The following is a 25,489-nucleotide window of genomic DNA, read 5'->3' as shown; positions in this document are numbered from 1 at the left end:
TGCCAATTCTACATCCCAAACCCATTTTTGTTTTCATTTTGCCTTTTCCTACTTCAGGAAAACGCCCTGTAACTTCTATTCTGTATAGCAGTCACTTTTGTTCTCTGAATATTTCTATAAACTCTATCACCCAGAGATGGTTGGGGAATTTAAGAGCTAAGATAACATGATGAAGTTGCAGAGAAGGAAAAACAACTGAAATAAAGGATGTTTCTGAGAACTAAACCGTTGCAGGGATGGTTGGAGCGGTGTATTGAGCATGAGACAGTAGGTGGTCCTGGTCGGGAGGGTTAGGGGCAGCTCCACCACCCCAGCTGTGTGACCTTCAACAAGTGTAACTCCTCCAAGCCCTGGTTTCCTCGTCTGTAAAATGGGGATAACTCACAGGGTTTGTCGCATGGATGAAATGTGATTAATATAGTGTGAAAAACCAACTACTCTGCACAGTAAGCAATCAAAAAATAGAAGTATTATTATAATGACCTGGAAAAAAACTGCTTTTGCACCAACTGGAAGGAGATTGTTGTTAGGTACCAAAAGGTTCATTTACAAGGAGGTAGGAAAACAAATAAAGAAAAGCAACCTAAAAGGTGAGAATAAGGACTCAGGCCGGTTCGTGGTAATTAAGACGTGGAGTGGGGAACCAGGCTTCTCTCTCGGAAATCCGGCAGCTGCGAGGCGAGGCGGATGCGGCCGGGCGACTCGCAGGCCGGGCCTTGTAGGGAGCTGGGCGGCGGGGACAGGCTGGAGCCCCGCGGGTGCCCCTCGAGGGCCCGGTGGCGGGGCGTGCGGCGGGAGCGGCCCCCTCTACCTGGCGCCGGTTCCCGCTCAGGCTTTGCCCACCTGACGCCCCCGCAACCACCGCGGGCAGTGCAGACGCTCCGCCTTCCTCCTCCGTCCGGTCGCCGTCTCCACCCTCTTTCCCACCCGACCCGCCCATTCTCCGGCCCCAGGACGTCTCCTCCCCTTCCTTCGCTCCTTCCGAGGAGTTTGGTTTGAACTTTTGAACCCACCAATCAGCGCCGCGCGCTCCACCTCTCCCCGCCGGCCTGGTGAGGCCAGGCGTCCGGCCCCGGGCCGCGCAGCCTGGAGGCGGTGCCGGGGAGTCCCGGGCGGGGCCGGTGCCCGCCCTCCGGACACGTGGCCGGGAAGGGGTATATAAGGTCCCTCGGGACGCTCAGCCTCTTACTACTTCTCCCCTGGACTCCTTGGTAGTCTTTTAGTGGGAGAGCCTTGTCGCCATCTCCTCGCTTCCTCCAGCCCCTTCGGAGCCGTACAAGTCTTAGTCATGGTGAGTTGGGGGCTGCGGGGTCCCCGGGCGGTGGCTTGAGGGGCAGGGGGGAGTGCGCAGTCCGAAAGTGCAGCAGGACCCAGGTGGCACGTGGGGCCGCGTCCGGGACTCCTCCAGGCAAACTGGCTTCTGGTGGCCAGGCTGGGAAAGCCGAGGTCACCGGGCAGACCCCTCTTCGGGCTCGAAGACACGGCCTAGGTAGGCACTGCTCTCGGTGGAAAGTGGAAAGCCCCCTGATCCTAGTGAGAGGGCATCGCCTCAGGGCCCTCCACTGCTCAAGGAAGGCCAGGGAGTCTTCACATTGGTCCCCAAGGACTTGTGGAAACTAAAAATCAATCCCTACCCTCCATTTCCCCAAATGACCTCACCTTCCCTCTGCCTTACGCCCTGGACTCCTGGAGCACCTCGTGCCCTCCCGCACCGAAGGTGCGAACACTTCTGGCGCCCCCCTCTAGCGCCCTGTGACTCGCTGCTGAGTCACCTGTGGCCGGGCTCTGGGGAGAGCTTTCAGTTGCACCAGTCCACCTGGAAGATGCAGGCGGGCTCCTCCTTTGAAGGGAATTATTAACTGTCACGTTTTCTAATCCTGCATTTCTAGTGTTAATTTAGGGGGGTGTTTACAGCTGAAGCTTTCTACTTGTCAGGTCTTTAAAAACAAATCCATAAAAGGATATTTTCTTATAAAACCAGAGTAAACTAGTACGTTTTAAACATGAAATTATACACAACTTGAGTATTTTCTATATAGCTACAAGAGGTATTGGAAACAACTATTTTAGAGAACGTCTGTTGGAGGTCTACCTAAAATAAGCCATGTTTTTAAGCTGGTGTTTGTGTATCAAATGTTTCAAAATAGTATCTTAAAAAAAAGAATACAGTGAAGAGTCGACCAGTTACCCTTTTCAGAGACCACCACAGTTATCAAAATTGTGTCGACTGTAACAACTTACTTGAGTGGTTTTCAAGCAAGGCTAAAAAGATACTGTTAAAGTGTGATTCAGAAAGTAGTGGGACTGTTTAAGGACAGGAGAGCAGCAGCAGACCTATTTAGGCAAATACTGGTTAGATTAATAGAGTTTTACACAAGACAGTGGCTGCTTATCCAGTTAAAGCTAGACTAGGTGACTCTTATCACCTATGTCTTACTTCTTCTGCCGAGGGGCCACAGTCTAAAGGAGAAAGCAGATTAGACTGTTGCACAATGAAAAAGTTTTTAGGATCAAAAGGCTTCAGTGGAAGAAGCGTTTCCTTCGACTCAGGATCTTCCATCAGATACTTGATCTCCTTGGGCGTGGGGCTCTCATGGCTAGATCTCTGGTTCTCTCCAGCTTTCTCAGGCTGTGGAATTTCCAAAGTCCAGTTAAAGGTAAACATGATGCAATGGTAAATAGTCATGAGTTCATTAGGACAAACCACTCCCCTTTCTCCCACAGCCCTAGAGCCAGGCGAGTGGAAGCAGGTACTGCTGAGTTTGCTGGTGTGAGCAGGAGACCATGATTGTTTCATGGAGTGTAGGTGGGAAGGAGGGGACTGTAAGTCAAAGGTGTGAGCAATTGGTGTTATTATCTCGGGTTATGAAACTAGGCCCTTTAAGATCTCAGCTGTGTTGAATTTTCTTTAACTAGTTTCCTATTAGCTTTAAAAAACTTGAAACCCTCTTACTCAGGGAAGATGTAGTGGGAGATAGTTGGAGATGATATTTTGAAAGCCCTCTGCCAGTCTCCAAAGTAGCTTATATGACTTGTGATGAAATACAATAAACACTCTTGTTTTCCTCTTAGGTCTATGAGTATAGATTCTATGTTCATTGCCTCATTTTGCTAAGTAGGAATGAGTTTGATAACTTATAAATGACCTTGTTCAGCAAGTAAAGGAAAACATTTTCCCATTATCATTAAATTCTTGAAACCAGACTTTCCACAGTGCCAAAGATACATGTACATTTTACTAGGAAACTGCTAATTTCTTAAACTATTAGTATTAGCTTTTATTTTCATGTGTCTCTACCACCACCTCCCCCAAGATGTGTTGGTAATGAAGGAAAAATGTTCTCCTTAGGGTTAAATTCTTCCACACGTTTAAAAAGCTGCCTCTGACCACAGTTTTTAAAATACAGCTAACTGCTGCCTATCTGGCGTTTTCTCCATGAGTCATATGGCTGTAGTTTGCTGGTTTAAGCTAGTTTTAAAGGAAGAGGGAGAAGCTCTTGTCTTTGAAAGAATAGGATTAAAGAGGGACCGGAATGAACTCAGTAGTTACACAATCTCAAATGAACTCAGTAGTTACACAATCTCACGTAGAATGAATCAGAGCTGGAAGGGGGAATTTTGCATGCCTTGAAGGAATCAGCAGGCATATTTCCCAGGAGCTGGGGGAAATATAATGCTATAGAGCAGCTGATGTCATTCTAACATGGTAGAGACCTGAGCTTGAATATCTAATGTGGCTACAAAACAAGGGTCTGGTCTCTGGTCTTGCCTAGTAATTCATTAACATCTTTCGTTTTCCAAAGCATTTTCTCTGAATTAGTCTTCAACAAAGACTGTTGCTTGTGAAATAGTCCCTGGGCAGGAGTGGCCTCTAGAGAGATGATTATCTATACTGAAGGTTAATTAGTCATTTAGGTGTGAATCATTCCTAAACATTCCATCTGATGTGTCATTCTGACATTTTCCTTCCTTCCTGCCACAGCGTGAGTGCATCTCCATCCACGTTGGCCAGGCTGGTGTCCAGATCGGCAATGCCTGCTGGGAGCTCTACTGCCTGGAACACGGCATCCAGCCCGATGGCCAGATGCCAAGTGACAAGACCATTGGGGGAGGAGATGACTCCTTCAACACCTTCTTCAGTGAGACGGGCGCTGGCAAGCATGTGCCCAGGGCAGTGTTTGTAGACCTGGAACCCACAGTCATTGGTGAGTTGACCACACTAACCTGAGTGAGATCCCAGGGGTCTGGGACAGGAGGTCTGTCCTGGGGCTCCGCTGATGCCCTGAGGTTGAGCAGGCTTGTGCAGGTGGTTAGTGATGGGTGGCTGCTTTGTCTTCCTTTTCCAGATGAGGTTCGCACTGGCACCTACCGCCAGCTCTTCCACCCTGAGCAGCTCATCACAGGCAAGGAAGATGCTGCCAATAACTATGCCCGTGGGCACTACACCATTGGCAAGGAGATCATTGACCTCGTCTTGGACCGAATTCGGAAGCTGGTAAACACAGTACTTTATTTCAAGTGGGGTGAGAGTTTTCTCTTACAGTTTTGAGAGAGACCAAACTACAGGAATCATTCTTTACAGGGGCTAGCCCGGTGGTGTAGTGGTGAAGTTCGCGCGCTCTGCTTCGGCAGCCCGAGGTTCGTGGGTTTGGATCCCAGGTGCAGACTTACACGCTGCTCTTTATGCCACGCTGTGGCAATGTCCCACATGCAAAATAGAGGAAGATTGCACAGATGTTAGCTCAGGGACAGTCTTCCTCAAGCAAAAAGAGGAACATGGGCAACAGATGTTAGCTGAGTGCCAAACCTCCTCACCAAAAAAAAAAAAAGAATCATTCTTTACACACTAAAATGAGCCTTAGACTGCTCACTAAATAACGGGACTTCTAAACCAGACGGTCCTGGGTTGTGAGACAACTGTTTCGGGCAGGGGTAAGTGCTCTGTTGCCTATTGCTGTGTCTCACAAGGCAGGTTTGGGCAATTGCTCACTAAGTGAGGACAGTTTACCTGGAGTCAAGGTGAGAACCAGGGAGACTTAACAACATTATTGACATTTAAGATCATTTAATATTCTTGTTCATATTAATCAGCTTCCCTGCTTTAAGCTGAGACATCCTTTTTAGGTCATCTTAGTCGCACTGCATGAGTAGGTGGCTGACTCTGACATGTAATTAACTGATGAAACTCATAAAAAATCTGGACTGGTGCCTTATGTTAATAGAGAAAGTTCAAAGCACAAGAAGCCAGTATAATGCTGACTAGAAACAGCTGACTCTGGAAACTCCCAGCAACATTGAAAGTGGAGTCAAGGGAGTTCCCTTAATACAGAAACAAGTGTCAGTCACTGAAACTTGGAAGGTATTGAGAGTAATCACAAAAAGCAGCGCCCTTGCTCTTCTAGCAGAGCTCAGGGCAGTATGAACTGGCCCTGTGGCAGAAAAATCTTGGGCAACTGTACTCGCATCAGTAAAGTTGATAAGTATTCTGTTTGGATCATTCTAATTAAGAGTTTGGCAATCACATGACTCTTGGCTCCTTAGGCATGTGGGCAGCTTGTAAGTAATTAACCAAAAATCAAGAATGAAGGCTTGGGTAGAGGAGTTTGTCGGGAAAATCAAATTATATTAAACCCAGACACAACTGGTCTGTTCTGAAAAAGAAGGCTTTGCATCATTCATGACTTCATACTTTTCCAGATGTTTATCATAGTCTTGCCAGCAAAATTGGGTTCATGCTTCCCATGTTTGCAAGTCAAGCTTCAGCTACAAACACTGACTTGGAAATCAGGACCTGCCTTTAGGGACAAATAAACTTAGTAATAGCCATTGAGAGTTCTGGAGTGAGGTTCATTAACTACTAGAACAATTGCATTTGTCCTTGGTGTTATTACTATGTCCACATGAGGTTAAGTGGATGTGATTGGGAGACTAGGGTCTGCCCCGTGCATTAATCTTATTCAGAGTAGGGACCCACAGGAGCAATGAACTGAGGGGTTGGTAGAGAAGGTCCACAAATCTCTGAGCACTTTTGAAAAGTGAGGGTTATCATCAGAATACTTCGTTTGAAAGGTCAAAATCATCCTTTCTTCGAGTAGCATCTTGTTAACCAGAATAGCTCAGTTAGGTGTGGAAAGCCCAGTGACAGAAGGTCTCGTGGAACTGTGACAGTCTGTCACCTTTCTGGTAACTGGTGCTTACTCTGCCAAGCACTGTCCAAGTACTCCTTTGATTCTCAACAACCTGAGGTAGGTTACTCTTCTCGTTCAATAAATGAGAACTGAGATTGAGAAATGAATTTGGTCAAAGTCACTCAGCAAGGAGCTGGTAGAGCCGGCTCCAGACCCAGCCTGACTCCAGCACCAGGGCGTTGGAACTTAGTTATCCTGTCATATTCCAGCTTGGAAGACAGCTGCCAGATCTTTGTAAGACATCCATTGTACGGGGCTTGTGGTCCCAGGTCTGCCCTTGGTAGCTCTCCAACTGATAAGAAGTTGCCCTTGTTCTGCGGTCACAGCAAGGGCACCGGAGGTTGCCCTCCCGATCACCAAAACTTGGGCCCTGCATCCATTCCAGACCTCATGATTCCTGTGGAAATGAAAATAGTTCATTTAAAAATAGTCTTTTAGCAGATTTTTCTGCCCAGGAGTTGGTTGTGAGAAGTTTCTCTGAATCGCTTAGCACTTAGCTCTTATGACTGCTTTCTTAGCAAACATTGCTCAGAAGATTTTAAAAATCTCAATCAGTCTAATTATGGATTCAAAGAAGTCATTGCAGCTTTCACCAAGGCTAAAATTAAGAAGACTTTTTTCTTTTGCAGGCCGACCAGTGCACAGGTCTTCAGGGCTTCCTGGTTTTCCACAGCTTTGGTGGGGGAACTGGTTCTGGGTTCACCTCCCTGCTGATGGAGCGTCTCTCTGTCGATTATGGCAAGAAGTCCAAGCTGGAGTTCTCCATTTACCCAGCCCCCCAGGTTTCCACAGCTGTAGTTGAGCCCTACAACTCCATCCTCACCACCCACACCACCCTGGAGCACTCCGATTGTGCCTTCATGGTAGACAATGAGGCCATCTATGACATCTGTCGTAGGAACCTCGATATTGAGCGCCCAACCTACACTAACCTTAACCGCCTTATTAGCCAGATTGTGTCTTCCATCACTGCTTCCCTCAGATTTGATGGAGCCCTGAATGTTGATCTGACAGAATTCCAGACCAACCTGGTGCCCTATCCCCGCATCCACTTCCCTCTGGCCACATATGCCCCTGTCATCTCTGCTGAGAAAGCCTACCATGAACAGCTTTCTGTAGCAGAGATCACCAATGCTTGCTTTGAGCCAGCGAACCAGATGGTGAAATGTGACCCTCGCCATGGTAAATACATGGCTTGTTGCCTGTTGTACCGTGGTGATGTGGTTCCCAAAGATGTCAATGCTGCCATTGCCACCATCAAGACCAAGCGTACCATCCAGTTTGTGGATTGGTGCCCCACTGGCTTCAAAGTTGGCATTAATTACCAGCCTCCCACTGTGGTACCTGGTGGAGATCTGGCCAAAGTACAGCGGGCTGTGTGCATGCTGAGCAATACCACAGCCGTTGCTGAGGCCTGGGCTCGCCTGGACCACAAGTTTGATCTGATGTATGCCAAGCGTGCCTTTGTTCACTGGTACGTGGGTGAGGGCATGGAGGAAGGAGAGTTTTCTGAGGCCCGTGAGGACATGGCTGCCCTTGAGAAGGATTATGAGGAGGTTGGAGCAGATAGTGCTGAGGGAGAGGATGAGGGTGAAGAGTATTAATCTGTCTACTGCAATTTTACACTCCGTTGTCTTGGGACTGTCGTATTTCTGTTCTGTGAAGCTGCCTATTGTGGCCCTAACTTGTCAATAAAAGTGATGTTTTGATTTTAAGTGTCAAGCTGGCTTCTGTATCACAGTAAATACTTGCCGCACTTATTCAAGGCTGGGTGGGGGTGGAGGAGGCTGGCAGAGGATCCACCTGATCATTTGATCAACATTTCAGGTGGCTTCTGTGTGCTATGTACTGTGCAAAGTGGTTTGTTTCAGACAACTGATGAGTGGTAATAAAATTATTTTGTAAGTGAGGTATAACAGGCTCAGATAGGTTGGGCCAGTACTTCTCAAACTTCAGTGCGACTGAATCACCTATAGATAGTAATGCAGATCCAAATCTGCAGGTCTGAGGTGGGAATTCAGATAACTGCATTTTTTAACAAGCTTCCAGCTGATGCCCTGGGTCTGCTGTGACCACATGTGGAGTAGCAAGGGGTTAGGTAACATAGCTAGTAAATGGTGGAGCCAACATTCAAGCAAACTGCCGGACTGTCAGAACTATTGCTGTCAGTATTTCATAAAATATTAGAGTCACGTGGATAGGGCTTGGAATTGTGCTGATTTATTCCATACTTAACCAAAACCTACAATGGCAAATAAGATTGTGCTTTAAGAAGTTACTGCTTGGAGAAAGTGGAGCTGGCTGAGACAAAATTACAATAGTCACAGGTCGTTGCAGTGTTGGTACTTGACCCAAGGGTGTGTCATGGGAAATATTTGAAGTAGGGAATAAGGAAAATTGAAGAATGATGTGTATGTAGGAAAGATTGGAGAGGGGAGAGTTTCCTTATTTGGACTCTTCCAAGCACCTGTTGGAAGCAGTGTGGTTCTTGGGGGGAGCAGGAGGGAGCTCTGAGGTGAGGGCGGGGAAGCAGGGGCATGAATGTGGGTGGCTAGAGAGCTTGCTGACTGGTACTCAGATGGCCTATAAGGTTGAACTGAGCAATGGAAAAGGACAAAGATGGCCAAAGGGCCAGGCCTCATGCAGAAGGGAAGAACCAGTTCTGGTGATTGGGTGCTGGCCTGATGGGAAGGCCAAACGTAGCAGGAGATGGGGGCGGGTGCAGAGCTGCAGACGGGTTCACCTTTGCTCCACAACTGACCTTATTCCCATGGTGCTCAGTTACCATCTTTCTTTTCCCACCGGTGTTTTCACCCCTTATCTACTGCTCACCTCTGCCCCCTTACTCCTTGAGGTGAGCATCTAAAAAACGTGCACATTCTATCTGCGAGCGCAGCACAGCACTACTTCCAGCCTGTGCTGCTTCAGCTTGTGCTCAGAGGGTCTTACAAGCATTCATCATGAGAGTAACCAAGGTCTTATCCCCTTCAGGGCAAGGCCCAGCCCAGCCCCATTCTAGAGTATAAAGTCAGCTAATGCTACTTATCAGATGGGCCAGGTTCCTCCTGCAGCCTGAGCATGGGGGTCTGGGATGAAAGTGAACCTTGGAGAGGTTGGCCAGCCCAGCCACTGGAGGGGCAGCTGGAGACCTGGAACCTAGATCTGCTGATTGCCACAGAGTGAGCATTGGAGGAAAAAGGACCCTCACGTGTGAGAAGGAGCAGATAAATCATCCAGCCTCAGCTGAGCGTTACACCCCACGATAACTGAGAGGTCCATTCTTTGAGCCAGCGTTTCCCAAGCAGGGTGCCCTGAGAATGGGATTCAGGGGTTCCCAGGTATAATCCCTCAGCCTTCAGAACAGCCTGGTGGAATGTGGAGAGCTTGAAGCCCCTGGCCCAGTCACCCCTGGCCAGGAGTGGCCCCCTCCAATTGCCTCAGTAAGCCTTACAGGTGAAGTACTTTCTACATGTGCCAAAATGTGCAAAAATGGTTGGAAACTTTAAGCAGCCGCAACAATGTGGGGGTGAAAGAAGGTGAGAGAAGAGTTTAGCCGAGAAAAAATATTCCAGTAGAACAGAGCCTGGGGAATTGGAAGAGCAAAGTGCCAGTGGCTGGGGAGGGATCTGTCCTTGCAATGATGATTTTCCCCTCCTGTGTTGGTGAGAGAGGGAATAGAAGTTAGCCTGCAGCAAGAACAGATATACCCCAAGGTCTAGGTCACTGCTTTGTGGCTGACAATCATCTGATCTGCCCTTGAGCGCAAATGGAAAATCTGGACTCAGAACTGCAGCCATCACTGATGCTGCAGAGGTTGATGGGGATAAAGGGAGAAAGCCTAAGAGGCTGCAGGCTCCGAGCCTGGCGGCGGCCCCAGATGCTGGCTGTGCAGAGGGCTTAGGCTGCCCTCACCTGACCTGACCAGAGGAGCAATCTTCCACCCTGTGGAGGCTTCCAGACACTGAGGGCCCGGTGGGTCCAGACAGAGCCGCTGTGAGCCGAGGTGTGGAGGAGAGAATGGCTGTGAGGGGCTGCTGTGACGGCCTGTCTGTCATCCTAAGTGTTTGGGAAGCAGCTGGCAAATGCCTCTGTCTTCAGGCCTCCGACTTCTGGAAGGTGTGTGGCAGACCTGAGTAGAGTTGTGGGAGGAAGGGGGGTTTTCACATCTTGGGTGTTTCAGGATCTTCACAACACCCTGTGAGGTGATGCTATTGTACCCCTTTCCATAGCTGAGGAAGCCAAAGCACAGAGATTAAGTGTCCAGCCTAAGGCTACAGAGCAAGTGGCCAAACTGAAATTTTGGTGACTTCAGAACTCTGACTGCAAAGCCTGTGCTCACTTCCATTCTGCCAAGCAGCCTCCAAGCAGCACTAGGGGAAATCTTTGCCCCACCTGGCAGCCTTTGTGTTCTAGGGGAGAAGGGCCACGTCCTGGGCCATGTCAGGCAGGAGGCCCACAGGGGCCAGCCCCTGCGTGGAGCACTGGGTGGAGCCACAGCCACAGAAGGGAGATCTCATGATACCGTTGACTGTCAGATCACCTCCCAGGAGCCCCATTCCTGGGCCCAGGTGGCAGCATGCTGGTGCAGAGGGGCAAAGCCAGCTGGTCCCCACTGTCCAAGCCTGTAGCCTCCCTATTGAGGGGCTTTTTGTCCAGACATCCCCCTGAACTCTGAGCGGTTCTCAGCTCTTAGAGTTATGGTGGCCTTGCAGGGTAGCTACTACCACCCGCCTGGACTCCTGCTCACAAGACACCAGCTGCCGCGCAGACAGGACAGCTCACACCTGGAGCATCACTCTTCTAAGCGCAGGGCCAGGATGGTCAGCTCCTGTCAGCCAAGGCCACGAGGTGAAGCTGGCAGAGGTGACCTAGGCAGGTGGCTCCTGGAGCCCAATGCCAGGGCGGCCATCTGGGAGACACAGGGCAGCAGAAGGTGAAGAGAAAATAGACCTGGTATGTTGGGGTTGTGGGGTTGGGGAAGGTTCCCACCTTCAGCCCCGTGGAGAAAGTCCCCTTTGCTGATGTCTCATTAGCCTGTCACTGCCCTGTTCATTCCAAGAGCCTGGTGTCCCTGAGTTTGTCAGCCCTGAGCAGGTTCTGAGAAAATGGTTCTTTCCTCTCTAACGGTCCCTCGGAGTCTGCAGCAGGAGAGAAATACTCAGCAGTGATGACCCTTACAGACCTCGAGGCATCTCCTTTAGACGTAATACAGAAAATGCTTTTATTTATTTATTTTTTGTGTGTGGAAGACTAGCCCTGAGCTAACATCCAATGCCAGTCCTCCTCTTTTTGCTGAGGAAGATTGGCCCTGGGCTAACATCCATGCCCATCTTTCTCGATTTTATATGGGACACTGCCCCAGCATGGCCTGACAAGCGGTGCATCGGTGTGCGCCTGGGATCAGAACCTGCAAACCCTGGGCAGCCGAAGCAGAGTGTGTGCACTTAACTGCTACGCCACCGGGCTGGCCCCAGAAAATGCTTTTAAACACTTATCTTACCACGAGAAGACTTTCTCTCTTTTTAAAATAAGAACAGAATAGAAAGCTTTTCTAATTACACAAGAGTTTTGTCTACATTCACCAATTAGTTTAATTCATTGGGGGAGGGGAGGGACATAAATACCATCTCACTTCTATCACCCTTCACCCCCTCCCCACACTCTGTTCTTATCAAATCTCTCAGTTGGCTCACAGGAGATGTCTCGCCTGACAGTAAACCAATACTGAAATGCCCTGGGCAAAGGCAATCATGTCCAATTATACTATTATAACAGCCATTTCAGTTTTTAAGTTTAATTCATTCATTATTTTTGGAGAACCTATTTGGTGCAAGTCACTGTGTTGGGTACTATACAGAATATATTTAGCTTTTTTGTCCCCCTTGGGCTGTAGAGACAGATCACATAGGCAAAACCCTAACTCATGGCAGTATATGCCACACGTCAGAAGAGGCTGTGACATGTGGCAGCCACTATTGCATCTCCACCCCAAGCCCTCGCCGCTGGTTGTTCTACCTGCCAGCACAGCCCAGTTGTGCTCAGGGGTTGGGCGGTGGGAGGCTGGGCCTCTCCACCCCCAGGGTGAGTCTTAGTCTACATTGATCCAGGTAATTCCAGTTCTCTCGCAGGGATTGGTTAAGGAAACAGCATGTGATGCAATTATGGAAATGAGAGGTGAGGTCATGTCTGCTGGTGGGGGTGGGGGGGGGAGATGTTCTTGGAAAAATTTCCGTGTTCTTAAAAAGGAACACAGGGAAAGGGTTTCCTCTCTTGCAACCTTTGGCATTATTTTGTGAGCACATGATACTCGAAGTTGCCGCAGCCATGTTATGGCCACGAAGGGACAAGCATGAGGACAAAAGCTGACACTCTGAGCGTGACAGAGCAGAAAGATGCAGAGAGCCTGGGTCCTCGCTAGGATGTTGTGCCTTTGAATTAACCAGCCCTGAAACTTCTCTGCCTCTGGGTTTTTCATTGTGTGAGATTATAAATCCCCTTATTGTTAGGGGGTCTTCTCTTGCTTCCTGCCAAAAGCATTCTAACTGATATAAAACCCTTATGCAATAGTTCATGGAAACTTTTAGTAAAATAATTGATAATAAAAAAATTAAGACGTTTTAAAAATTGTATCACTTCCTTTCCAGCGCAAACACTGCCCTGGGAGAGAGACTCCATTCCCCGCTTCCTCTCCCCGGTTTTTGCCCTTCCTCTGTCTGCAGTTCCAGGCCAACCAGAGTGACCTGCTTTCTCCTTTCAGTCTTTCCAGGAGACTTGGCCGACTTAAACCATAAATTGAAAGCACACAGAGGCCTGAAGAATGTACCTTCTTCCCTTTTACATGTAACTGTGATGAAGCCTGGTCTGATCTGTGGAGGTATGGACGAGCAAGCAGACCCACTCCGGAAGTCACCTCCTCCCGAGAAGCCCGAGAAGCCCGGCCAGAAGGAGCCTGACCCCAGGGCAGCCTCAAATCTTCTAGAGCCTAAGGAGCTTTGAGCTGCCCTTGGAGACAAGGGGTTGGTGCCAGGGGATTCTTGGGACAAGGGCCAGAGCAGATTCTAGGGGCTCCAGGGTGTGAATAGGGGTCACTCAACTGGTTGTTCCCTGTGTGGGGGCCCTTGGGTCCCTGAGAGGCTTGTTCTCCTTTTCTGGCCCACGCGGTTTCCTCTAATCTTCCTCCCTTCCCCCCTCTCTACCCACCCCTCATCGCTCCTCCCTCCACTTCCATTTCTCCCTCCTCTCTCTCCCACGCATCTTCCCCTCTTCCCCACCTCCATTTTCTCCATCAGCGCCCTTCCCTCCAGCCAGGTGCTGCATAGAGCATTCACCTGGAGAGGGAGAGAACATGTAACAGATGCTGACAATTGGCCCTCCCTGGCTGGGAGGTCCACAGGCTCCGGAATCTGGAAGCTCAGGGCCAGAGGGCCCAGGCGTCAGATGAGTGCCTGCGAGGCCTGCAGGCAGAGGGCACGGGACAGTTTGTAGGGCTTTGGACTCTGAACCTGTCTGTTCAGCTGTTACTGGCCTCTCCTGCAGGAGGTGGGGTGAGATGGATGGCAGTGTCATGATTGCAGAAAAGAGCCTCCTGGCGGCTGGCCTGATCTGCAGGAGCCGCGTCCTGCCTCATCTCAGGTGCATGCAATGTGCTCAAGCCCCTGCCTTGGTTGGGAGGGGCAACCAGGGCTCCTCTCGCAGGGACCATGAGCCAGGGCCGGATGGATTCACAGCCCATGGAATTGTCAGGACTACCTGCCATCTCGTCTCAGAATTTCATCAGGAAAATGGGAGTTAAGGGGCCTGGGTGATCCCAGAGTTTCCCACCTGCTCTAAGTTTCTGGGGTTCTAGGCTGAGGGGCACATAGAAGGTGTGTGGAAGGAGGGAGTCTGCCAAGTGGACTAGCATAAAGTCTGCACCTTCTTTTGGGCAACCCCAGTAAACAGAGTTGGGGGTAGGGGAGGAAACCACTGCCCTCCATGGACTCCCTGACCGTGGTCTGCTCTGAAAATGGACCCTTCAACTGGGGATGAGACCACGTGTGTGTTCCAGCTCCGGCACCATCCCAAGACAGGTTACCCCCCCTCCCCTGCCCCTCTCTGCATACGGACTGCTGCTCATTCCCCCCTGGAGGATCTTGGGGCATCACCTTGTGAAGGAAGAGCTTACAGCTCCTGTGGGGCAGTGATCTGAGACCCAGCATGATCTTTAATAAATGCTTCTGTTATTACCCAGTCTCCTACTCAACAATCTATATGCCTGGAAGGAATGTCAGAGATCGTTTCATCCAACCCCTTCGTTTTACCAATGAAGAGAGCAAAGCCCAGTGACTCGCCCAGGCCTGGGACCAGGTTTCTCTGTTTGTGGTTAGGTGCTCTTTCTTTGCAACATGCGATTTCTTGAGTGTAAACCCTCTGCCTGGCTTTCCCACTCTCCATAAACCAGACCCACCTACTTAGGGCTCCCACAGCTTCCCCACAAATCTCTTCAGCCCTAGTCAGGCTATCCCCACCAAGCCTTCATTGTTCTCCATCACACCTGGAGTTTAGACCATCCAAAACCCAGCCATCCCTCAAGGCCTTAGAACCAGCTTGTCACAGAATGTTCTTACCGACTGTGTCCTTGGACCAGAGTGGGAGATGTGCTCAAGACTACAGGTCTCATTACTGGCCGGCCCAGGGGGAAACCTGCTCTGACCTCCCTCATCCTTTCACATGGGATGGCCCTGCCTCCCCACCTGGCAGGGACCTACTGATCAATGAATGACCAACCAATAGTAAACTTTGCTTCTTTTTTGTGTGTGTGTGTGAGGAAGATCAGCCCTGAGTTAACATCCATGCTGATCCTCCTCTTTTTTTGCTGAGGAAGACCGGCCCTGAGCTAACATCTATTGCCAATCCTCCTCCTTTTTTTCCCTTTTCTCCCCAAAGCCCCAGTAGATAGTTGTATTTCATAGTTGCACATCCTTCTAGTTGCTGTATTTGGGACGCCGCCTCAGCATGGCTGGACAAGCGGTGCATCAGTGCGCGCCCAGGATCCGAACCTGGGCCGCCAGTAGCAGAGCGCATGCACTTAACCGCTAAGCCACAGGACCAGCCCCTAAACTCTGCTTCTGAAAGGCATTGAGCCTGTGAGGGAGCTGCCAGGGAATGAGGCTGGTTCCGGAGACCCCATGCACTCGTGTTTGATGGGCAAGGCCAACTCCATGTGGAGACCACAGGCTGAGGGAGAGGGAAGTTCTGGCTCCACGGTCTCTCCAACTGTGGGACACCTAGAGGCAGTGGGGAGACACTCTCACCAGGCACAGTCGCTTATAAGAGACCTGCAGGATCAAGTGGAGACCAGGATGAGCCCAGGTTCTATTCTGATAAGTGGTGTGACTAATTCTGCAACTCTTCTTCTTGGTCTCACTCACCCCGTAGCCAGAGCCACCGCCTTATACCAGGACATCAGAGACAATGGGATTGACCCGCTAGAAAGGGGTTGTGGACATCATGACACTTCACCCCGAAATGCTCCTGCAGGCACCTCCTAAGAACAAGAACATTCTCTTACACAGCCACATTCCCATCTTCACACCCCAAAACAGGAATAATCATTCCATAGCATATCATACACAACTCTCTCCAGGAGCCTTTTTTTCCTTCAAATCCAGGATCCAATCTAGGTTTGCACATTGCATTTAGTTGTTACATCTCTTAGTCTCTTTCTTGTCTAGAACAATCCCCCACTGTAGTGGGTTGATGGTGGAACCTCTGAATGTGACCTTATTTGGAAAATGACTGTTTGCAAGATGTAGTCAAGGATCTTGAGATCATCCTGGATTACCTGGGTCCCCAAATCCAATAGCAAGTGTCTTTATAAGAAGGAGAAGACAGTCACAGAGGGGGAGAAGGCCATGTGAAGGCAGAGGCAAAATTGGAGTTACACAGCCACAAGCCAAGTAACACCACCAGAAGCTGGAAGAGGCAAGGTAGGAGCCTCTCCTAGCCTTTGGGAGTAGAGCCCTGCCAACTTCGTGATTTCGGACTTCAGCCTCCAGAACTGTGAGAGAATAGTTTCTATTGTCTTAAGCCACCATGTTTGTCATAATTTCTTATAACATCCCTAGGAAACTAATACACACATTTAAAAAAAAAAATGGTGTTGACTTCTTAAAGAGTCTAGGAATCATTGTCTTATAGAATGTCCCAATTCTGAAACCGTCTTCAGATTGACCTTTTAAAGTCATAAATCAGATCAAGTCTTTCCCCTGCTTAAAACCCTCCAATGGCCTTTCATTGCATTGAAAATAAGTCATCAATTCTACTCTGATTTACAAAGCCCCACGTGCTCTGACTCTTTCCACTCCTCTAAACTCACCTTTCCCTTTCTCCTCCCTGCCCCACCTCGCTCCAGCCTCGCCCACCTCTCTCCAATTCCTCAGAGGCCAAACTCACCCCAGCCTTACCCCTGTGCTCTGGCTCCTCCCTCTGCCAGGCGACAACCAAATGTAATTCTTGATCTTTGAATCCTGGATTAGGGAGAAGTAGTGATGAAGGGCATTATTGGGACAGTTGGGGGAATTTAAATATGGACTGTATGTGAGATAATGTTGTCGTATCAATGTGAAATTTCTTGAGTGGGTTAATAGTACTGTGGTTATGTAGGAAAATGTCCTTGTTCTTCAGAGGTGCAGGCTGAAGTATTTAGGGGTGAAATATCATGATGTCTGAAACTGACTTTCAATGGAATTGTGGCAAAATATTGAGAATCGGTAAATCCGGGAGAAGGGTGTATTGGTGTTCATAGGAGCATTCTTTCAACTTTTCTCTGGGTTTGAAAATCTTTCAAAATAAAATGGGGGAAAAGATGGACAATTTAAAGAAAAAAACTTAATCTAGGTATACTCAAATTTTCATGTGCATTAAAAATCATCTAGGAAGTTTGTAAAATGCAGATTCTAGAGATTCAGAAGATCTGAGTGGAGCACTGGAATCTGCTTTTTAACAGGCCCCCAAGTGACTCTGAGTCAGGTCCCCAGGTCACACCATGAGAAGGACGGTTCACTTAGCATTCTGTGGCCGTAAGCTACTCTCCTGTTCTCCAGTTGAGGGGGAGCTGGTTGGACGGGTCAGGCAGATGGAGATGCGATTTTATGGTGATGGCAGGACTGGAGACTGTAGACATAGTTGTGGGTGAGGGTGGGGGTGTTGAGGACAGATTTTGCCCTCCTTCCCTGGCTTTTGGCTTCTGGGGGGGCAGAGGAGGCTCCTACAGTCCAAGGAAGAATGGAATCAGGGCTATGAACTCCTAGGACTAATGCTGCTATTCTATTTTACACACCCTGGGATAATTCTCCTCATCTGTAAAAAGGGGGTCATAATAAATAATTTTGAAGCATTCCCCAAATCCAACGTTTCCCGAGCCTTGAGTTTTAGACGCAGAGTGCAGTCATGTCATTCCAGCTTCTGGCCAGAAGGTGGCAGCAATACATCTCTATATTTTCCAGACTGACAACCTCAGGAAAGATTTTTTTCCAGCTGCCTCAGGGTTGCCTTCAGTTTAACTAACATTTGTTTGACCTGGGTCCTGTGCTAGACACCACAGACACAAAGGCAAAAGAGACCTGACCACTGCTCTCAAAGATCATATTGTCAGGGAGGGGGGAGTCAGACATATAAACATATTACTGGTTTACTAGCTGTGGGACATCGGGCAAGTTGCTTAACCTCTATGTGCCTCAGTTTATTCAACTGTAAAATGGGAATAGTAATAGTACTATTACTAAATAGTATTATTATTAAATCTCACAACATCCCTGGGAGGAGGTGTCATCATCCCTATTTTACAGACTAAGAAACTGAAGCTCAGAGAGTTCAAGTAATTTGCCCAGAGTCACACAGCTAGTAAGTGCCCAGACTGGCAGCCTGATCTCTTCTCCTATGACCTTTTCCTCCATTCCACCTTAGCCTCACATGCCCACTCTCTTAGAAATGCCTGAGAATCTTATCAAGAGTCCAGCTCTGGACCTCTTTACTCTGCCAATCTCCCTCTCTCTCTTGCTGACACCCGCCTCCTCAACCAGCTTGGAGTTTGTGGCCCATCATTCGGTAGCACCCTTGTCAGTAACCTAAACTTCATTGCTCACTTGCCTTGCAAACCTCTGAATGTGTCCAATTGTCATTTCTCTCCGAGCCTTCACCAAGGCCGGCAGAGCAGCAGGGCGGCAGAGCAGCAGGGGCACAAATAACACTGGCTAATAGTTACATGGACGTACTATGTGCCACGCACGAAGGGCTTCACACCCTATAACTCATTTATCCTCCAACTCTATGATACTATTATTATCACCCCATTTATGGATCAAGAAAATGGGGTGAATAGAGGTTAAATCACTCAGCCAAACCCAGAGCACGCAGCTAATTAAAGCTGAGGGGCCGTGATGGAACACAGCAGTCCGTCCAGAGTCCACTCTTGATCGATACACTATTTGCCCAGGACAGAGAAAGGATGAGGCTAGCTTCCCCTCCCTCCATCAGCGGGAAAGTACTTGGCTCCTTCCACCCTGGGTCCGGCACTGCTCTCAGCCACTAGTGGGGAGAATCCAGAAGAAGTCTGGATCCTCACTGCACTCAGAGCTGACAATATCACTCAAAAAATTAATAATAATAGAAGTAGTAGTGATAATAATAAAATTATCTTACATTTTCAGCCTTTATTATGTGTGTCCTGAGTATTTTACACATTTATCCATTTAATCTTCCTAACACTATGAGGCAGAAGCTATAATTATACCCATTTTACTGAAGGACAAGGAAAGACAGAGTAATGAGCCTAAATTCATACAATAGAGAGTTTTGGAGTCAGACAGGGAGCTTGGCAGCTGGATGCCAGAGCCTTGACTCTTTACAGTGACCCTTTCCTTCCCTTTGTCTGGCCCCCAGATCTCCCAGGCCTGGCTCTTTCTGAGTAACGGGGAGGAGTCTCCTCTGCCTTGCCAGCAGGCCTGGTTCCCCTCCCCAGGCCCCTGCCTGACTCCTCCACAGCTCCCAGAGCCCTGCTGAGGAGGCCTCCATCCTGTGCCCTCTGAGGCATCTGGGTGGTAAGCTGGTAGCTTAAGCAGAGGAGGGGATGGGAACCCCACCTGGAACTCCCCGGGCCCAGCCCAGAGGCCTCTACTCTCAAAGGCCCCGGGTCTACCAGCAGCTTCCTATAAAGACAGGGCCTGAGCTGGTCCTCCCCAGGCCTTGCCTGCCTCTCTGTGTGCAGTACCAGTTCAGACTCCCAGTTTGCTCCTGGAGGACAGCAGGCAAGGGCGGGGCCTAGGCTGGGGTGGATTGGGCTCCAGGCCAACGGCAGCTAGGGCTCAGAGCCCAGGGCTGCGGCAGAAAGCAGCAAGGATTCCCCAGCCCTCTTTTATACTTGCCAAGCCCCCCACCCCCAGCCTAGGCAGGACCCTGCCCTGCCCCACTCCCAGGAGTTAGGGGGGACAGGCCCTGGCTTATCCATCCCTCTCTCCCGTCCTCCCTCTTCCCATTCCCCTGGCAACCAAACCAGACCCACCAAGTAGAAGGACCTGGCAGCTGTGCAGGGAGAGACTAATGGCCCGGAAGAAAGGAGGGGCCTGGAGAGGAGACGAAGGCGGTAGGGATGCAAGCGGGCGGGCGTTGGCCCATCCCAGAGGACACAGAAAGCAGGGGCGCTCCTCTGCCCTGCAATGCCGAGGAGCTGGCCTGCCAGGGAGCCGCCCTCCTCACCCCCTCAGCCAGAGATCCAGCCCAGAGTCCCAAATCTGCCTCCCCAGTCACCCAGCTCTTGTCCTCAGGGCCAATCCGAAGCGGACCTGTCCCTACTGGAGGGCCTGGAGTCCCCGGCGGCAGCAGCCCCCCGGCGTCTGGCAAACCCAACAGGCTGCAGCACCCCGGCTCCTGCACACCATCCGAGCTGCCTCTGTCCACACCTGGGCAGCCTGTGCCTGCGTTCTGGAAGCCGTTTGACATGCAAAGGCCAGACATTAGACTTCTGCTAACTCCCGGGTGGGGGAGGGTAGGAAGGGATGTGTGGTTGTGTGTGTGTGTGTGTGATGTGTGTGCACATAAGTGTACATATGCATCTGTGTGCACAGGCTTGTGGATCTGTTCTGTGGCCTTCTCTCTCCTCTTTCAGTCCCTGGACCGTTGGGGATGGACACCTTCTCTTTCCCCATCTCTTCCCCATCCAGCCCCTCCCTTCCCTGGGTACCTGCAACTCTTCAATACGGGAAACCGGTTCCTGCCAGCCCGTCCATCTCTCAGCCTTGGCAGCAGCTGCCACCCCTCAGCCCCCTCCTCTGCCTACCTCAGGAATCACCCTGGTTCCCGTAAGGCCCATGACTGAGCAGCAGTTGGTTGGGGGAAGGGAGAATCCAGTAAAGCCAGACAGCATATAACCGGCTCACTCAGCTCAGCCGCCGGCAGGGCACAGACTCTCCCAGGTGGGACCCAGAGCTGGGCCTAGGCACCCTCACACCCCTCTGATGTGCCCACCCTGTTGGCGCCTGGGGAAGGCCCAGGTTTGGGAGCTGTGTCTTTAAGGCGGAGACATCAGCAGGCAACCCCCTGGCCAAATGTCCAGGGGAGGGGGAGGGGAAATGGCCAGTCCATTAGCGCAGAGCTGGCGCCAGGCAGCAGCCCTCCACAGGGCCCTGGGGATTACAGAGATCAGCCCTTCCCCACCCCCTCAGCTGCCTCTGCCCTCCTGGCCCCCATTTCTCCCTGGGCGTGGTGAGGGAGGGGGCAGCTGACAGCAGGTGAAAGCAGAGCCTAGCCTTCAGCGACAAGTGGAGGCACAGGCTCTGGGGCCTAAAGCAGGCCACCTCTCCATCCATCTGGGCCACCTCCTTCCTACTTATGTGCCAGAAGCCTGCCCTTTAACCTCCAGTCCTCCTACCCCCCAATTTTTACCAGCTCTCTTAGGCAGGGACCCCAGCTCCTCTCAGGCCCTTGCACCCTAGGCTCAGCTCTGGACGCTTTGCTGGAAGGCGCTGACCCCCAACACCTGCCCGCCTGTGGTCGCCATCCCTGCTTTCTTCCCAGCCAGCAACAGGGGGAATCAAGTAGGCAGGGCGCCAGCAACCAGGGAGGGAGGGTGCGGCGCTCCTGCTGCTCCGCAGGGGTGGGGCGTCCCCCTCCCCACATAGCCCCGCATCAGGCCAGTGGGAGGAGCTGCCCGTGCCCCCCCGAGCCCGCAGGGCTAGCTATAAAGCCGCCTCGCAGCGGTCTGCGGCTCCTTCCCAGCTCCCGGACCAGCTCTGCCATCCTCCGCCAACTGCCCATCCTCGGCCGCCATGAGCCACCCGTCGGGCCTCCGGGCCGGCGTCAGTTCCACCTCATACCGCCGCACCTTCGGGCCACCGCCCTCACTGTCCCCTGGGGCCTTCTCCTACTCGTCCAGCTCCCGCTTCTCGAGCAGCCGCCTGCTGGGCTCCGCATCCCCCGGCTCCTCCGTGCGCTTGGGCAGCTTCCGCGGTCCCAGGGCGGGCGCGGGCACCCTCCTGCGCCTGCCCTCGGAGCGCCTCGACTTCTCCATGGCCGAGGCCCTCAACCAGGAGTTCCTGGCCACGCGCAGCAACGAGAAGCAGGAGCTGCAGGAGCTCAACGACCGCTTCGCCAACTTCATTGAGAAGGTGCGCTTCCTGGAGCAGCAGAACGCGGCCTTGCGCGGGGAGCTGACCCAGGTCCGGGGCCAGGAGCCGGCGCGCGCCGACCAGCTGTGCCAGCAGGAGCTGCGCGAGCTGCGCAGGGAGCTAGAGCTGCTGGGCCGCGAGCGCGACCGGGTGCAGGTGGAGCGCGACGGGCTGGCGGAGGACCTGGCGGCGCTCAAGCAGAGGTCAGGGGCCAGGGCCCGGGCTGGGCGGCGGCCGTCGAGGCGGCTGCTTCTCCCTCTCCTCCCCTCCCCACCAGCCGCCTGAGGGAGTGGCTCCCCTTGCCAACCCTGGCGGGTGCAGGCAGCATCCTCGCCCGCGGGCTCCAAGCCCCCGCCCTCCCTCTACCACTTTGCTGAGTCTCTGGGGAAGTGAGGGAGGGGGAGTTCCTATGTCTCCCCTGTATATAAAGGGGCCCATCTCAGCTCCTCCCCCGTTAGAGAGAAAACGGGGGCAATTCCGTCAGGCAGCCTGAAGACCCCTCCTCAAAGTCCTGGGCAGCAGCAGCCTCTAACCAGAGCCTGAGGGCGCACTCTGAGAGCTAAGCGGCGACCCCCAGCTCAGCCTCTGCTCACTCTTCCTTCCAGGTTGGAGGAGGAGACGCGCAAGCGGGAGGACGCGGAGCACAATCTGGTGCTCTTCCGCAAGGTGAGCCCGGGCCCCCCGTCGTGCTCCGCCCCGCCCCCCCGCCCCCCTCTCGCCTGCGGATCCAGGGTGGCATCTGTGGGCGCAGGAGGCGACCAGATGCCTCCAGGGGCCAACAGAGAGGGCCTGGCCCTTCCTCGGCCTGAGCAGCGCCTTCCTGCTCTTGAATCCCCACTGCCACCCCGTGAAGGACGTGGACGACGCCACCCTGTCCCGCCTGGAGCTAGAGCGCAAGATTGAGTCTCTGATGGATGAGATCGAGTTCCTCAAGAAGCTGCACGAGGAGGTGGGTGGACCCGCATGTCAGGCAAGGCTTCGGAAGTTGGGGGTGGTCTCTTTGGAGCTAAGGAGACAAGCTCTGGAGGAGACCGGCGGGTGGAGCGGAGGAATCGCCCTGAGGACGAGAAGTGAGATTCGCTGCGGAGACGCAGCCCCTCAACCCCCCTCTACAGGTGGTTTGACTCCCACCCCTGCGCCACCTGGTGGCGAGCAGCGTAATCTGGCGGCTGGCTCAGCGCTGGCGGGGCGCAGTCCTACGTGCGTGCACTCCCTGGCGCCCCCTTCTGTTCATTCAAGTGTTTCTTCTCTTTTCTGTGCGCGAACTGCGCGGCCCACGTGGGATCCGCGCCGGGAACTCGACGTCTTGTTGCCCCGGGCGGCAGGAGCTGCGAGACCTGCAGGTGAGCGTGGAGAGCCAGCAGGTGCAGCAGGTCGAGGTGGAGGCGACCGTGAAGCCCGAGCTGACGGCGGCGCTGAGGGACATCCGAGCGCAGTACGAGAGCATCGCAGCGAAGAACCTGCAGGAGGCAGAGGAGTGGTACAAGTCCAAGGTGCGAGAGCCCAGAAGGGTTTTGGGGGGCCCGGGAGGGTGGGGCGCTGCGAGAAGGGCGCATCCAGTCCTCTCACAGCCGGGTTGCTCCCTACTCCGCAGTACGCGGACCTGTCCGACGCCGCCAACCGAAACCACGAGGCCCTGCGCCAGGCCAAGCAGGAGATGAACGAGTCCCGACGCCAGATCCAGAGCCTGACGTGCGAGGTGGACGGGCTGCGCGGCACCGTGAGTACCAGGCTGCGCGCCCGGGCCCGGGGGCTGGACGATGAAGGCTGTTCCCCCACTGACCCCCTCTTCCCCCCAGAACGAGGCGCTGCTCAGACAGCTGCGGGAGCTGGAGGAGCAGTTTGCCCTGGAGGCGGGCGGGTACCAGGCGGGCGCCGCGCGCCTCGAGGAGGAGCTGCGGCAGCTAAAGGAGGAGATGGCGCGGCACCTGCGCGAGTACCAGGAGCTCCTCAACGTCAAGATGGCCCTGGACATCGAGATCGCCACCTACCGGAAGCTGCTGGAGGGCGAGGAGAGCCGGTAAGGGGCGGGGCTGCTGGAGGGTGGGTAGGGCGTGGTCGGGATGGGGTATAGAGGGAAGGCGAGGGGCCTGGGCCGAGTCGCTGACCACTTGCTTCGCTTGCAGGATCTCCGTGCCAGTCCATTCCTTTGCATCCTTAAGTATAAAAACGACTGGTGAGTCTCCTATGCCTGGCTTCCAACCTGTTGGGCCTCTTGTCCACTTCTGCCCTGACCAGACTCTTGCTGTGACTCAGCTCAGAGATCGATTCTCTTCGAGGACTACTGAGTCCTGGTCTACACTCATCCCCGCTCCTCATGCCCTCCCTTCCCCTCCCCTCCCAGACAGAGTGAGGGCTTAAAAAGAGGGAAACCCCAAGGCTCCTCTCTTCCGCCCCTCATCCTGCTTTTTCCAGTGCCTGAGGTGGAGCCTCCCCAGGACAGCCACAGCCGGAAGATGGTTCTGATCAAGACCATTGAGACCCAGAATGGGGAGGTGAGATGGGTCACTTGAACCCTGGACCCCATCGTTTCCTATGTTGTTTCTGAGGCCCAGCCTGGCTGCAGCTGATCTTAGGGTATTGTGGGTTAGTGGTTCTTGGTGTGGGAGGGAGAGAGGGAGATAGAGAAGGAGGATGGATAGACTGGAGCCTCAGCTGGTTATGCCAGGGAGGAGGACACCATGTCCCAAAGGAGCTGGACAGAGGGTGGTGCTGAATGGTTTGTGCCCCTCACATGCCTTGCCCCCAGCAGGTGGTGACAGAGTCCCAGAAGGAGCAGCGCAGTGAGCTGGACAAGTCTTCTACCCACAGCTACTGAACCCGTTGGCCCAGAGCTCCCTGACCCTGCCCCAGGCCTACTCTAAGCCCTAACCCTAACACCAGTCCTGAATTAGTCTCCTCTCCCTCTGCATGTGTCTTGGGGATGGCACCAGTCACCCCTTCCCTGGCCCGTGGCCAAGCCCTACCCAGCAGCTATAGCTGGGCCTCTCCCTGCCCTGACACATAGACATGACTCATATGTTCCCCTTTTCTCGTCCTGGTAAGAGGCCACTGATCCCTAGGACTAGTCTACTCTTGACGTGACCCCATGATCGTGAGTGGGCCAGGGTCTGAATTTCACTTTTGAATCAAATAAAACTGCTGTCAGGAGAACCCTGTCCACTGCGTTTGTGTCTGGGGAAGTGGGGGACCTGTGGCGCGGAGGCTCAGCAGGATTTTCCCCTTGTCTCAAGTCATTTCTTTTCTGGCTCCCACTGTCTTGGTATCTATGACTCCTATCTACTCTTCTGGTTTTTTTCCTACCTGTGTTCATTCCTTCAACTTCTTTTCCCCATCTGCAGCCCTGAATGTCCCGCTGCCTGCTTGGTGTCCTAAAGGCCCCTCAAACTCAACATGTCCAAAATAGAGCTCCTCATTTCCTTCTCCATCAGTGATCATGTTCTTCCTTCTGGATTCCCCACCCTAGAAGGAGGCGCCACTAGGACCTCTGTTGCCCAAATTAGAACTTACTGCATCTTACTCTCTTTCTTTTCTTCACATCCCCTCCAATTCTGTTAATTCTACTTCTTAACTCTTTCAAGTCTGTCTAGTTCTCTCCATCCCCACTGCCACCATCCTAGTTCGGCCACCATCATCTCTTGCCTGGATAACATTATCTGC

The 25,489-nt window shown here is 52.3% G+C and overlaps 2 protein-coding genes across 3 annotated transcripts; both read left to right on the top strand.

The window, feature by feature from the left end:
• Positions 1-1,189: 1,189 nt before the first annotated feature.
• Positions 1,190-7,903, top strand: LOC131416124 (tubulin alpha-1C chain). The gene is made up of 4 exons (XM_058558337.1): positions 1,190-1,291; positions 3,983-4,205; positions 4,347-4,495; positions 6,818-7,903. Exons 1-4 carry the CDS (start codon positions 1,289-1,291, stop codon positions 7,790-7,792), a joined length of 1,350 nt encoding a protein of 449 aa, XP_058414320.1. The 5' UTR covers positions 1,190-1,288; the 3' UTR covers positions 7,793-7,903.
• Positions 7,904-21,436: 13,533 nt separating this feature from the next.
• On the top strand, positions 21,437-24,982 carry PRPH (peripherin). 2 transcript variants are annotated; one of them, XM_058558335.1, is made up of 9 exons: positions 21,437-22,032; positions 22,435-22,495; positions 22,683-22,778; positions 23,155-23,322; positions 23,424-23,549; positions 23,629-23,849; positions 23,956-24,005; positions 24,245-24,324; positions 24,582-24,982. In XM_058558335.1, exons 1-9 carry the CDS (start codon positions 21,491-21,493, stop codon positions 24,645-24,647), a joined length of 1,410 nt encoding a protein of 469 aa, XP_058414318.1. In that variant the 5' UTR covers positions 21,437-21,490; the 3' UTR covers positions 24,648-24,982. The 2 variants fall into 2 exon arrangements, with proteins under 2 accessions (XP_058414318.1, XP_058414317.1); XM_058558334.1 differs by having other exon boundaries at positions 24,579-24,982.
• Positions 24,983-25,489: the final 507 nt, after the last annotated feature.

The sequence above is a fragment of the Diceros bicornis genome, chromosome 17 (assembly GCF_020826845.1).
Source record: "Diceros bicornis minor isolate mBicDic1 chromosome 17, mDicBic1.mat.cur, whole genome shotgun sequence".
In the NCBI taxonomy this organism is placed as follows: Eukaryota; Metazoa; Chordata; class Mammalia; order Perissodactyla; family Rhinocerotidae; genus Diceros; species Diceros bicornis.
This window is presented reverse-complemented; position numbering and strand designations above follow the sequence as displayed.